Source organism: Grampus griseus (genome assembly GCF_964374135.1).
Source record: "Grampus griseus genome assembly, chromosome: 15".
NCBI classification, from domain to species: domain Eukaryota; kingdom Metazoa; phylum Chordata; class Mammalia; order Artiodactyla; family Delphinidae; genus Grampus; species Grampus griseus.
Window position 1 is genome coordinate 25,067,241 of NC_139009.1, and position 15,350 is coordinate 25,082,590.

At 38.0% G+C, this 15,350-nt stretch overlaps 1 protein-coding gene across 1 annotated transcript in view; it reads right to left on the reverse strand.

The window, feature by feature from the left end:
• Positions 1-3,174: 3,174 nt before the first annotated feature.
• Positions 3,175-15,350, reverse strand: part of NLRC4 (NLR family CARD domain containing 4) — a gene marked incomplete at both ends in the record, with an annotated part of 31,261 nt that continues 19,085 nt past the window's right edge. Inside the window, one exon of the mRNA XM_082672740.1 lies at positions 3,175-3,467. Coding sequence (XP_082528866.1) covers positions 3,175-3,467 — 293 coding nt within the window. The remainder of the gene's footprint in view (positions 3,468-15,350) is intronic.

Here is a 15,350-nt window from a genome sequence, read left to right on the forward strand (position 1 = left end):
AGAGAGCCACTTGATAGAGTGGATCTGTCACATTATTAAAAATATAATACTTTCTTCAGTGAAATTTATAAACATGCTTCTTGAGTACACATTTTAGGAAAAGAAAAAATCCATTTTAAAAGTAAAAGTCTCTTTTATAGATTTTCCAAACATAATTGCTACATTTTCCTTTGAGGTCCTCCTGAATTATGTCTTGCAAAGTAGAAGCAAACATTTTTATCAGAAATTTTAAAACATATTTTACCATCTGGCACAATTTAAAATTTTTACTTATCAGTTTTTTAATAGTTTTTCTCATTAAAAAATTTCAGTACATTTGTAAGTGGCCCATCATTCTCAAAGTGTTTTATTTTGGTTAAATAATACCAAATCCTTAGGTGATATGCAGTGAAGGAATCCCAGTTTTCTGTCTTACATTTAACCAAATACTGACATAATGATAGATTTATCTTTTTTGTCACCTTTTCATTGGTTGACTTTAATTCCTCATTTTATTAACAAAATATATCACATATATTACCAGAATAGGTGGAATTCCATACGTAGTAATACGATTTAATCTTTTTTCAAAGTTGCATGAACAATTTGAGTTTACATTATATAATTTTACCAAAACATAGTGGACCCTAGGTTATAGAATACAGTATTGTTATATCTGCATTAGGCAGTTTCTAACTTACTTTGTTTTGCTTTATTGAAAAGTGAATCGAAGTGTGAGAATCATGTAAATTATTTTTAAATTATTTTCCAAATGCAAATGTTAAGGACTTTCTAACATGGCCAGCATTACTTATAAAAAGTATAACAAGCAGCCGTCACAGATTACCTATGAGATTTTTTTCATTTTATCATGAGTTTTATAATTAGGTTTTAAAAACGGATTTTGAGAGTGGATTCAACTTTTCTAGAATCCAGTACTCCTGAAGATTTCTGACATTTCCAGCCATCAGCAGCTATCTAGAGAAGATTTTTTTTTTTTTTAGATTTTGCAAGTTTCTTCAATAAACTCATCCTCTTTTAAATATGAGCAACACTCCCAAATCCTGTTTCTTTACAGTAGAATCATAAACATCTAAGAAGCCATCTCTGTCGAGCAGAATTGTAGTCATCCTGTGATAAGTGACAATGTCCCAAATAACTTTTGCTTGATGAGGAGTTGATCATTGTCTTTGACATCTGCAACCCTGTTCAGGCACTTGACCTGCTGAAGAAATAGAGCCCACGCTACCTTGACTGCCGGGGAAAGTGAAACTTTGTAAAATGTGATAAGGCAACCTGTTCCTTGACATTTGTCTTATGTTCTCCAACTATTACTATACCTATTATTGGTCTACTATTACAGGGTGATTTTTCCTCCATTGACCTCATCTAAACGTGAATTCGGGTCATGCATGAAATCTGAAGAACTGCCGTGTACTGAGTGATGATTAAGAGGTATGTGCTGCCATGCTATGCATGTCTTCTCCATCTCCAGGGGATTTTTAAAGTGCCCAGGTACTGAACACAGTTCTGTGAGATGTTAAATGCCTATTTCCTCAACACCCATTTAGAGGTAACACCTGTGCAATTAATTGTCCTTCCAAAGGTGCTTTGATACCCACCTACACTATTTGAGAAGTTGCATATGGGTTCTGAAAGAATTGGCTCTACTTGCTGAAATTCAGTATTGCCAACTGCTTCAGGTGGCATTGTTCCAGGCATTATTATATAAAGAAGTCTTATTTGCCAAGATCTGACCAGGTTCTGGATATGAAAATAAGAAGCTTGCCCAGCATAGGCCTAGATGTAGTAGCCTTACTAGTAAATCTTGCCACAGAGTTACTTGAAGCTAGACAAAGAAGCAAGTTTGAATTAAGTACTTGACCCATGGTTTGTGATTAAGAGCAAGCTTCATGGAATATGATTAATCCTGTTTGAGAAATTGCTATCATTTAACTTCTATGAGGTTTCTCATCTGTAAAGTTAGGGTGAGAGATGAAGTAGTTGATCTGGAAACTATCAGCTCTAAAATTGTATGACTAAATCTGCTGAATATATGCTCACTTGTGAAACGGAATATTGTACCTAGTATTTCTTTGCAGTGACTACCTCAGCATTCAGGCCAAGTGTTACCTATGCCAATACCCGAGCCATTAATTGGAGATGCCATGAGAGCAGAGGGTAAACTACAGGTTGGCACCAATTTGGTTTTTGTTTATTTCAGACTTGCCTCGACTTAAATCTGTTTAGATTAAACAGATTTTTCTTAGACTTCTTTCTTTGTAGGGAAGGATTATTTTTGGAGGTGGTAGGGAAAAGATTAGGGCAGGGTACCCTTAGCTTCCATAGGGTACAAAATAATGGGTCCATTTTTTCTTTCTTCCTTAATCTCTGAAGTCACAGATGGAATTACATACACGTATCAGCAACTGGTTTAGCTACTCATTCAAGCCTCTGATTTAGCTACTCATAAACTGCCAATTTTTTGCTTAACTAAAGATTGCTGATCTTTTTGGGGAGTCTGATCTGCTTCTTATGTAAGAAAATACTTTTTAAATTCCAAATTGTTTGAATTAAACTGTTTGAATAAAGAACATACATGGAGTTTTCTCTCTGCTTTTAAATAATTTTGGCCTGTTCTTTATTGGTAACTTTATCCCATATTCAGCAAATGCTTGTTGAGAGTATAGTACATGCCAGGCCCTGTACTAAGTAAATGTGCATACAATATATAAATTTTGCTGATCTGCTATTCTTGAGACCAAAGAGAATACAAGGATAAACAGGAGTCCCCTTCAAGTAACTGATACTCCTAGTAGAAGTGATGGGACACCAGAACTATTTATAGATGTCAAGTTAAACTCCCTCCCATTTCCTCCTCTTCTTTGGGCTCATTTTCTTGGCATCCTCCTCTTTTCCTTCTCCTTTTTATTTGAATGATGAAACTAAGAAAGTAGATTTCCATGGAAGAGGCCAGCTAGGGAGGTGATGGTGCCACACATCATCCTGATATCAGTAAAAGAAGAAAAAGTTTAGAAGGGGTGAGTTAGGCAGACACTGAAGGATATTTTTTAGGTGTATAGTGGATTGCCATTTACTTTCAGACTGTTGGACTAGATGAGCAAAGGTTTTTAAATCACCAGGCTGAAAGTAATGGGGTCCCCAGAGCATTCATGGGCTTAGGGTACCCTTTATTTAAGCAGTTACTAGTTTAAAAGCACCTTTAATAACACTGACATCATAGTCATCAAATTGCCACCCAACAAGCCTAGCTTCTTGGAGAAAAGTTAATTTGGATAACACATGGCTAAGCTTTCTGACTAATGATGCATCAGGTAAAAGTCTTTCAGTACTGAAGTCAAAAAACACCAATTGCTTAAGATTCTCAAATACACTCATGAAGGCAAGCCATCCATCACTGCTCACACAATTTCCTGCCAAATCCAGCTGTTGGAAGTTTTTCAGAGGGTTCTTTTCAAAAAATGCACCTGAATAAAAAGATAGAAATAAGTATATTAGCTGGAAGCAAAACAGCTTTTTTTTTTTTTAAGAGACCATGTTTGGACTAGTGCTTTGCTTAAGAAAGAAATCAGAATTCTCTGTAGTTAGAGCAGTGATTGTGAACCTGGTCCTTTATATTTGCAAATTATATTTTTCCTAAAATGTAAGGGAATCTGATAAATAGTAATTAGTATAGCAAACCAATATAAATGAATTATATATTTTTCCCTTTTCCTGACTCTTCCAGGAAATGGAAAATTGCATAAAAATTGAGGTATGAGAGATGCAATTAAAATATTCAGTACCTGTTTTCAAAACTGGAGTCGGAGTTCGACAATATTAGGTCATTTCCTCTTCTGAAGAAGCAAACACTACCTAACTATTGTTTCTTTGGATATGGAATATTCCTAACTGTGAACTTGAGTAAGTAAGTTCCTTCAGTATCTCAAGATTTGGAACTTTGGGCTTATTTTTAACCCTCCCTAGACTCCTCAGGAACTTACTCTTTTCCTTACAGAATAGGGCACTCTAAAGTACCTCCTACAAAGGGAAAGTAAACATCCTAGCCATTACCATGAAATCAAAGATAACACCCTAAGGAATGGAGGAGTAAAGAAAAAGTAGGTTTCTGGGTCTGAAAGACTGCACAGAGCAAAGCCACCCCAACTGCCTGGACTGCCCACTTCTGAGTATTATAGGAGAGGGGTTCTGTGTTCTGTAAGCCAAAGTGTGGTTGGGTCTTTTGTTACACCAGCTTAGCCTGTGCCCAGCCTAGCTCATACATAGGGCCTCACTTTCTCCTCTCTTTCTCCTTCCATAATGAGCCCTTCTCTCTTCCTTATAGGTAACTTTCTTCCTGCTCTCTCTTATCCCTCATGTTCAAGTCCTTTCTGCTTCTGCTCTCTTTCCCATATGCTTCCCAGCATGGCATGTGGTCAGTCAAAATACTGGTTGCCAATTAGCGTGTCTGTATATAAGGCTCCTTCCCCAAAGAGCAACTTCATTTCTCCTTCCCAACTAGTAGAACAGATTTCACCACCTAAAAGGAACTTTAACAGAGAAGAATTTCAAGCCCATTCCATCCTCAGAGGGTAAGCTCTTTATACAGGCTGTCTGCCAAGCTTAAAGAATAAGAGAGCTTCTTGCATAATTACTAGAATATGCGCAAGCAAAAGAACCAAGAACAAGCAATATAATCCATAATCAAGGGCATGCATTTTGTTCATTTAATCTGCAGAGGAGCAAACTACTGAGAAAAGAGGAATCTGTGACATTTAGAGCTGTAGGCTATACGTGGGCTGTGGAGAACACAAGTGGCTCGATCCAAATTTCAGGCAGAATCTCAAATCCTCTGGGTAGAAGGATTCTGATCCTTGAAGGTCCCTTCATCCTAAACAAAACTCTAGTGTTGCCAGAGACCACCCTGTAGTTCCCCTGACCCAGAGCTCTTACCATTTATTTATTCAGCAAATATTTTTGAGTGCCTACTGTGTACCCCGGATTGTGCTAGGTGCTGGGGATATGTAAAAGGACATACATGGTCTCTGTCTCATTGGGCTTATAATATAGTGCGAAAACATACATTATAAAGTAATTACTGGCACAACATTGTAAATCAACTATACTTCAATAAAAATAAATAAATTAAAAAAAAAGTAATTAGATGGGTGTTAGGTGCTGTGGTAGGTCAGGGTGCCCTGGGAGCACACAAAGGCAATAGGCTTTGCAACTCCACTTTGTTTCCAGAGCAGTAGCAATTGGGCTTACATGCTTCAGGAGTAAGGATCCTTCTCAGGTAGTATTGAATTACCTCCAAGGAAAGGCTCCACAAAGGAAGAGTCTATTTTTCTTTCCTCATCACCCACAGTGAACCTAACCCCCTCCCTCAGGTGCACAGAGCTTCCTATCAACTTGTGCCTCACTCTAAAATGAGAAGAGAACAGTATAGGAATACCAGACAATTGAGAACAGCCGCCAACAAGGAAGGCTGTTCCTTTGACTAAAAGCCAAACAAAAATGAGGCAACATAGGGAACAGGAAAAACTAACATCAAAAACCTAGTTTTTTTCAGAGACCCTAAAAAGTTACTGCATCTAACACAACAAAAATAAGATGCTATTTTTTTAAAAGAATACAATTAGAAAACAAGAAAGAGCACTTGGAAAATTATCAGGATCCATGTGGCAGAATGATTTGGCCCAGGATTTACCACTGAGCTAGAACATGAGTATGGTCTGTGGTGGGCTTTTTTTGTTTTTTGTTTTTTTTTGAGAACAAACTGGATAATGGAGTTCAGATGTGATGGCTGTCTTTTTGAGAACATGCTGGATAAGAGAGTTCCGCCTCAAACATTTAAATCAAACTATGTCGTCTAAAAAAGGGTTAAGTTAAAACAGGTGAAATAGATCCCTGAGCTAGCGATGATTTCTTTCTGATAGTCCCAGATTGCTGATGGGCTAGAAACAAAATTTTGGGAGTCAGAATTTTAAAATGGCACTTAAAGCTTTAAGATTAAATGTAATCTCTAAGGAAGAAGAGCAGAGAACCTAGGACCAAGTTTTAAGAGAAATTTGGAGCATTTAATATCTATGTAGAGGAATTGCCATTGCAAAGGACACGGAGAAGTAACCAAGGTAGCATGGAAGTCAAGAGCACATTTCAAAAAGGAGGGGGAGTGCTCAGTGTCAACTTTTACACAGGTAAGTGAAACACTTTGGAAATTTTCCATTGAATTAAGACACATGCAGGTGTGTAGAGAATCAGCTGGAATGAGTAGGAAGCAGAGGATGATCAGGAAGTGGAGATGTACTGAGGGTACATAAATTTTTGCCTCGAAGGGAAAGACAGGGGTTGATAGATAGCCATAGTAGGAAGATAGGAGTCAGGAAGAGTTTTATTTAAAATGAGAGAGATTTGAGCATCTTTAAAAACTGATAGATAATGAAAAAAAAACTGATAGGAAAGAGTCAGTAAAGAGGGGCATAATTGGTGAAATGATGTCCTTGAACAGGAATGAGGGCAGGGCTGGGATCTGAAGCACAGCTAGAGCACAGAGACTGCCCTTAGATAGGAGGGGAGAGACCTACTATAATGTAACAGGAGGAGAGAGGGAAAAAAGAATCAAATCCACTGTGAAATAGTGGAAGACTGGTGGATTAAGGAGAATAAAGTTTGAAATTGTTTATTTAGAGAGTGCTGCATACAGAGGCACAGTAAGATTGCCAGGAAATGTTGAGAGATTGTGTTTATTGTTTTAATGGACCTCATGTATTCAGAATTGGATAGGTCACTAATTTCACCTGTTCACTCATGAATCTGTCACTTGGCCTGAGAATAAGAACATGGGTAAAAACTAGGATCTACTAGTTCCCCCTATTGTACACATCTGCCACCTTCTGACCCAAAGAAACTACTATTCTGATGTAGAGTTTATCATTCTTTTGTATTTTAAAAAATGTGGTTTTGACAAGCACTCTATGTCTAAAAAATACATTGCTTAGGATATACTTTTATGGACTTTTGGGGGAGATATAATACACATACCATAAAATTCACCCTTTTAAAGTGTAACTGTAGTGGGTTTTAGTATATTCACAAAGTTGTACACTACTATATAATTCCAGGACATGTTAATCATCCCCAAGAATAAACTCCACAGTCACTAGCATTCATTCCCACCCTACCCCCAACATTGGCAACCATTAATCTACTTTCTGTTACTATAGATTTGCCTATTTTGGACATTTCATATAAATGGAGTCATACCATAATGTGGTCTTTTGTGACTGGTTTCTTTCACTTAGTATGATATTTTCAAGGTTCATCCATGTTATAGTGTATTCTAATACTTCATTCTTTTTATGGCTGAATAATACTCTATTATATGGATATATCACATTTTGTTTATCCATTCAGTAGTGATGGACATTTGGGTTGTCCAAACATGCTATGAACATTGCTGTACAAGTTTTTGTATGGACATATATTTTCATTTTCTCTTGGGTACCTCAGGGTGCAATTGGTAACTCTATGTTTAACCTTTTGAAGAGGTGCCAGAATGTTTTCCTACTCGAAAATTGAATGTTTCCAATTTCTCTTATGTCCTTGTCGACACTTATTACCTGTTTTATTATAACTGTCCTAGTGGGTTGCAAGAGGCATTTCACTGTGGCTTTGATTTGCATTTCCCTGATGGCTAATGATGTTGAGCATCTTTTCTGATGCTTATTAGCCATTTATGTATCTTCTTTGGAGAAATGCCTATTCAGATCCTTTGCCTTTTCTAAACATTGAGTTGTCTTTTTATCAATGAGTTGTAAGAGTTCTTTATATATTCTAGATAGTAGTCCCTTATCAGATATATGATATGAGTAAGCCACTACAAACATACATGTGCTTATGTCTCCATTTTGATTAATGAAATTATTTGTGTTGCTCTGTTTTTTCTTGATCAGTCTTGCTTAATTTTTATCTATTTTGTTACTCTTTTTAAAGAACCAACTTTAAGCTTTACTAATCTTTTTTAATTGTATTTTTGTTTTCTATTTCATTGATTTATACTCTTGTGTTTATTGTATTGGGGTTTACTCTGTTTTTCTGGCTTCTTAAATTAGAAACTTACTAATTTTCCAGCCTTTTCTAATATAAGTATTTAAGAAGATGAGAATTTTATTCAAGCCCTGCTTTTGCTGCATACCACAAGTTTCGTTATATAATGCTTTCTTACCATTTGCTCTAAATATTTTTGTTGAAACTTGTCACTATAAACTTGTAGTGTACCTATCTGCCAAATTGTGTGATTTTCCCCAGTAACCTGAGTGTAGGTACAGAAAAAGTGGAAAATTAAGGACAATCCAGGTTTTCAGTTTTGCCAGCAAATACACTGTATCTAATTTCATACCTTTCCGCCACATCTCATTTTCTCCCTGCATCTCATTAAGTAGTCTTTCTTTATTTAGAGACTCCACCTCTCATACTTTCTTCATTTCACTATTGCATCTATCACACACATCCATCACTAACTGTCATTGCCTACATTGACTTGTAATACTGTGGGCCATGAGAGTTTCAGCTATTGTGACAAGAATGTTTGCAGGATGAAGGGTGGAATTTAAACTAAGTAGGAAGGGAAGTCGAGATAGACAGGGACTATTCAGTAAGTAGATAGTAGTGAACTCAACAGACTGGAAGTCCCAATGAAGTAAAATGAACTGGTGATGAGTCATTGAGTAACCAGGATGGAAATTTAGAAGGTTGTTGTTTGAGAATGGATTATCTGAATTTAATATCTCAGAGGTAGAACAATTTTAAGTGGAATTATCATAATCTGATAATTCCATGCTCACAGATGGGTGAAGGAGAATGGAAGAGAAGGACCAAAGAGGAGGTTCCTGAGTGTTGCCTGAGTAGCTTCACAAAAGGAGTGAAGTCTTCTAGGTGGATGACCAGAGTTAGAGGGTGAGGAATTCTGTAAGACAGTTGCCGAAGGCTTCAGTGAATAAGAAAAGGTGACAAGAAGTTCAGAATTCATAGCAATAACAAAGGACAAACCATAGTCCAGTTAAATGGCCTAAGCTACATGGGAGTAGGAATCCTTAATGAGGTTGGAGAAGGAGTGGACTAGAAGGGCAGAATGAGAATCAAGGAGAACCTGACCTTGCCTTTGAACTCTGAGAGGCATAAAAGTCAAGAAAATAAAAAGTGACTAAAGAGAGCTGTAGGGGAGAACCAGGTTTCAGTTAGGACCAGGAGGTGTCTAAAACCTTTGGTAAAAAGGTACTTTTCTGAAAATACTCCCTATGTCTCCAGTGCATCTCCCCTACCCTGTATCTCATTAAATACTTCCTATGACATATTTCCTCCTTACTTCTTCCTATGTAGCCCTTATTTCATTAGACTCCCTATCTCTTATTACCAGTCTGCATTTTCTTATCCCATCTCAAGGCATATTGCATCTCATCCATCACATATACCATCACTAAATGGGGATGGGAATCCCAAAGCCAGGTCTGATCCAGTAGAGGTGTTATGGACCAGAGCCAGGAAACTTATGCTAGAGGCTTGAACAATTGGTTGGTTCAGATATAGTAAAGAGGTTGTGAAATCATACAAGTGTATTTTAGAATTTTTGGTTGATTTTATATATAAGAAAATAGCATTTACTATAATTGGGTTTCTAAGAACCCAAGCTAGCCTATATTTCATGGCAAATTGCGAAAGTGCTGTAAGTTAATTTGTTCATTCATACAACAAATATTTATTGAGTTTGGGATATATACTCAATAGCAAGTCTAATGGCCTGGGCCTGTTCTCAAAGACCTCACAGTTTAGTGGGGCAGACAGACATATGAATACATTCTCTAAATTCAAATGGTAAGTGCTCTAATAAAAATAAATTCCTGTATATAATAATGAAAACCACTGTTTTTTAAAACCTGAATTGAATATAAGAACATTGGAAGACTGACATGTACTAAAGCTGAACATATTCTTACCTATAATCTTTACCTGTAATCCAAACCCACTCCTACATAGATACCAAGCAGAAATGTGGCCATTTGTTCACCAAAAGATATATACAAGGTTGTTCATAGCAGCACTATTCACAATATTCAAAAACTAAAAGTTACTCAAATTATCAACAGTAGAATGGGAAAATCAGTTGAGGTATGTTCACACAGTAGAAGGTTTTACAACAATGAGAATGAATGAACCATGACTACACATAATAATATGGATGAATTTCACACACATGATGTTCAACCAAAGAAAACACAAAAGAATACATACTACATGATTCCATTTATACAAAATTCAAAAACAGTCAAGACCAATCTATGATGTTAGAAGTCCGGATAGCAGTTACCCTTGGGAGAAGGGAGCTATAAAGCTGACAATCTTCTGTTTCTTGATCTGGGTACTAGTTACATGGGTATGTGAACCTTATGAAAATTCCTTGTACTATCTACTTAGGATTTGTACACTTTTCTGTGGGTATGTTATACTTCAATTTAAAAAGTACAAAAACAAAATGAACCCTAATTCTGGCTTCATCTGCCTTTTAACATGATTCATATTATGGAGGAAATAAATCTTTTCTTCTCTTTGATGTTTATAGAGCCCAGTGGTGGAGAGGTAGAGGAGAGACCTGGAACTGAAGCCTGTTGTTTATAGAGCACATTAATATGTCTTTGGCTATGTGAAGGAAGGTCCTGAACTGAGCTTGGGCTTAGGGTGCTAGATATAATTGAATTACTCATCATAATAACATGGAGGGATTTTTTGTTTGTTTGTTTGTTTTGGATTGCTGGGGTCTGTAAGAGATGGGGATGGAGGAAGACATGGCAGTTGACAGGCAACTAGAGCCTGAATTGGCAGAAATGTTCTTGCATCTCATTGGGAATGGGGAAGTGCCAATATTAAATTTAATCTGCTATTCAGAACTATCATGTAATCCCACCCTTCCCAATTACTTATAAGCATTCAGTAAATCTGCTACATCTATAATTATACTGGGGCCTTCCAGTAGAAATTAAGGATAAGTGACTGTTCTACCGATCTGAGTCACTTGGAGCAGCGGTCCCCAACCTTTATGGCATCAGGGCCTGGTTTTGTGGAAGACAATTTTTCCACGGACAGGGGAGCGGGTGTGGGTTGGTGGGTGGAGATGGCTCAGGCGGTAATGGGGAGCGGTGGATGAAGCTTTGCTCACTGGCCCGCCCCTCGCCTCCTGCTGTGCGGCCCAGTTCCTAACAGGCCAAGGACCAGTACTGGTCTGCAGGCCCGGGGGTTGGGGACCCCTGACTTGGAGGATAGGGAAAGGAATCACTGCAGGAGGCAAGATTACACAGATCTAGAGTCACACAAGAGCAGAAATGCAGAGCCAGAAATGACCACGGAAACAGAAGCCCTGGATCCAGGATATGGATTAGAGCAGTGGGGTTTTTTTTAATAACCATTTTTAAAATTGAAGTATAGTTAATTTACAATGTTGTGTTAGTTTCAGGTGTACACCAAAGTGATTGTTCTATATATATATATGTATGTATATTTTTTCTTTCTCAGATTATTTAACATTATATGTTATTACAAGATACTGAATATAGTTCCCTGTGTTGTACAGTAGGTCCTTCTTGCCCATCTATTTTATGTATAGTAGTGTGTATATGTTAATCCCAAATTCTCCCCCTGTCCCCGCTGTCCCCTTTGGTAACCATAAGATTGTTTTCTATGTTTGTGAGTCTATTTCTATTCTGTAAATAAGTATTTGCATCATTTTTTTAGATTCCACATATAAGTGATATCATATGATATTTGTCTTTCTCTGACTTACTTCACTTAATATGATCATCTCTAGATCCATCCATGTTGCTGCAAATGGCATTATTTCATGCTTTTTATGGCTAAGTAATATTCCATTGTATATATGCACCACATCTTCTTTATGCGTTCATCTGTCAATGAACATTTAGGTTGTTTCCATGTCTTGGCTTTTGTAAATAGTGCTCTGAACACTGGGGTGCATGTATCTTTTTGAATTAGAGTTTTCTCAGGATATATGCCCAGGACTAGGATTGCTGGATCATATGGTAACTCTATTTTTAGTTTTTAAAGGAACCTCCATACCGTTTTCCATAGTGGCTGCACCAACTTACATTCCTACCAACAGTGAAACAGGGTTCCTTTTTTGGATAAGTGCTTTTTCTTAAGCTTCAGGGTATCCCCTCCTTTAGAGGAACATGAGATGAATTTAATGGATTGCAATCAGCATTTGTTTTAAGTGAAATTGGATAGATAGTAAGAATAGAAAATAACAGAGTGTATCACACATAGCAAAAGATAATTACTTTCTGTGAAACTTTAAAAATGTATATGTATGTGTGTACTGGATCATGAGATAAAATGTATTTTTAAAATGTGGGTCCTAGTCAAAAAAAGTTCAGAAGACTCAGGACAAGAGGCTTAAAACAACCATCTAGGTTATGTGTAGCGGTGCAGAAGAGAGAGCATAAGGAGACTGTTTCACCAAGAAGGAGATATGTCAGCTTGGTCTTAAAGGACTATAGGAGGAGGTGAAGGACTTCCTAGAGGGAGTGCATATACAAAGGCATTTCTGGGAACTAGCAACAGTTCCATGAGGATGGAACCTCACATAGGTGGGGAGGCATGCAGAAGATGAAGGTGGAGAGGAAGGTGTATTGAAACTCTGTTATAAAGGGTCTTATACATCAGAAGCGAGCGGGCTATATTTTATTTTGCAGGCCAAGGAAGATCTTTTTTAAAGGAAAATGACCCTAGCATCTGGTTCCCCTTGAAGCCCGCCAGAGGATAATGATCATGGTACCATTTATTGAGCATATACAGTGGGTCAGTGTTGAACTTCTTACGTAATATGCATTAGCTCAATTACGGATTAGCACAATAACCTCTCATATGGTAGACATCATAATTTTCCCCATTTGACAGATGAGCAAACTGAGGCTCAGAGACTTCACGTTGCTGCAGACCATACCTCTATCAAGCAGAAGGGATGGGCAGGTCTGTCTGACTCCAAAACAAATGCACCTAACCACTTCATAATGATAGAGCCTCTAGAGGGGCCTGACAGATAGCAGTCTTATCACCTGGCTAGAGACCAAAGGCAGAGAATGCTTGGCTTTCACTCTTCAGCTTATGCCTCAAGCCCAAGTAGACTGCTTTTTATACCTCTGGGAGGTGGAGGAAATAGCTGGAGGGGAGCCATGCCAGCACCTACACTCTCTCCCTCCTTTCATCAACTCTTCTGTCTCTAACCCTCTCCCTGCTTCAGTATGAGAACCTTCTGATGTCCCTGTTTCTTTATAAAACAGGGATAATAATGTTAGGTTTTATTAGATATATAATGATAATTCCACAAATTCTTTTTAAAAACACTTTGAGAACAAATTAGCGACTACTATTGAGTGTTCATTTAGTCATTTTTTTCACTTGCATTTTGGGGTACATCATAACAGCTAAATTTCCAAGAGTCAGCTGTCTTCTGTTTAAATTTCTCATTTACATATGGAAGCGATTAGCCACTAGGCTATTAAAGTAAAATGGCAAATCACTGCCTAGCTTAGTTCTTAATAAACACACCATCTCCTTCTCTGGTCTCGATGGCCAGCCTCAGAAGTGGGCAAATTAAGCAACTACCTACTTAAAGATTTCAAAGATGGTAAAAGGTCTTTACCTAAAAATGCCTCCCCCACCTGTAATTCTAATTCTACACACTCCCCAACAGCCTCCTTGAAGAAAAGACATATCCTTTCCAACTTGCTTTAGGTATGAGGTTACCTGAGAGGGATTATTAGCTAACTAATTAGTCTGTCACAGAAGGCACCTGCTTCCAACATCAACTGGAATGGCAGGGAAGCCTGAAAGAATGACAGCCAAGATGATATGATTTGCTGGGTTAAGGAAAGTGAGGGGGTAGAGGAGGTGGAAATAGAGTTAGAAATTAAGGGAAGGAAAGATCCATAACTTGGAGCACCACTAAGAAAGGCAAAACCATTGGGCAGGCCTCTCCAGGAGACTCTGCAAGACCAGCAGCCATGTGGCTGACAGGGTCTTGGTGCTCCAGTCAGCTGTCAGGCCTGTGCCTCTGAGGTGCGAGATCTGAGTTCAGGACATTCGTCCACCAGAGACCTCCCAGCTCCATGTAATATCAAATGGCAAAAGCTCTCCCAGAGATCTCCATCTCAACGCCAAGACCCAGCTCCACTCAACAACCAGCAAGCTACAATGCTGGACGCCCCATGCCAAACAACCAGCAAGACAGGAACACAGCCCTACCCATTAGCAGAGAGGCTGCCTAAAATCATAACAAGGTCACAGACACCCCAAAACACACCTGCAGACACAGTCCTGCCCACCAGAAAGACAAGATCCAGCCTCATCCACCAGAACACAGACACCAGTCCCCTACACCAGGAAGCCTACACAACCCACTGAACCAACCTTAGCCACTGGGGACAGACACCAAAAACAACAGGAACTATGTACCTGCAGCCTGTGAAAAGGAGACCCCAAACACAGTAAGCTAAGGAAAATGAGAAGACACAGAAACACACAGCAGATGAAGGAGCAAGGTAAAAACCCACCAGACCAAAAAAATGAAGAGGAAATAGGCAGTCTACCTGAAAAAGAATTCAGAGGAATGATACTAAAGATGATTCAAAATCTTAGAAACAGAATGGAGAAAATACAAGAAACATTTAACAAGGACATAGAAGAACTAAACAGCAACAAACAATGATGAACAACACAATCCATGAAATTAAAAATTCTCTAGAAGGAATCAATAGCAGAATAACTGAGGCAGAGCGGATACGTGACCTGGAAGATAAAATAGTGGAAATAACTTCTGCACAGCAGAATAAAGAAAAAAGAATGAAAAGAATTGAGGACAGTCTTAGAGACTTCTGGAACAACATTAAACGCACCAACATTCGAATTATAGGGGTCCCAGAGGAAGAGGAAAAGAAAGGAACTGAGAAAATATTTGAAGAGATTATAGTTGAAAACTTATATGGGAAAGGAAATAATCAAGTCCAGGAAGCGCAGAGAGACCCGTACAGGATAAATCCAAGGAGAAACACACCAATACACATATTAATCAAATTATCAAAAATTAAATACAAAGAAAAAATATTAAAATCAGCAAGGGAAAAACAACAAATAACATACAAGGGAATCCCCATAAGGTTAACAGCTGATCTTTCAGCAGAAACTCTGCAAGCCAGAAGGGAGTGGCAAGACATATTTAAAGTGATGAAGGAGAAAAACCTACAACCAAGATTACCCAGCAAGCATCTCATTCAGATTTCATGGAGAAATTAAAACCTTTACAG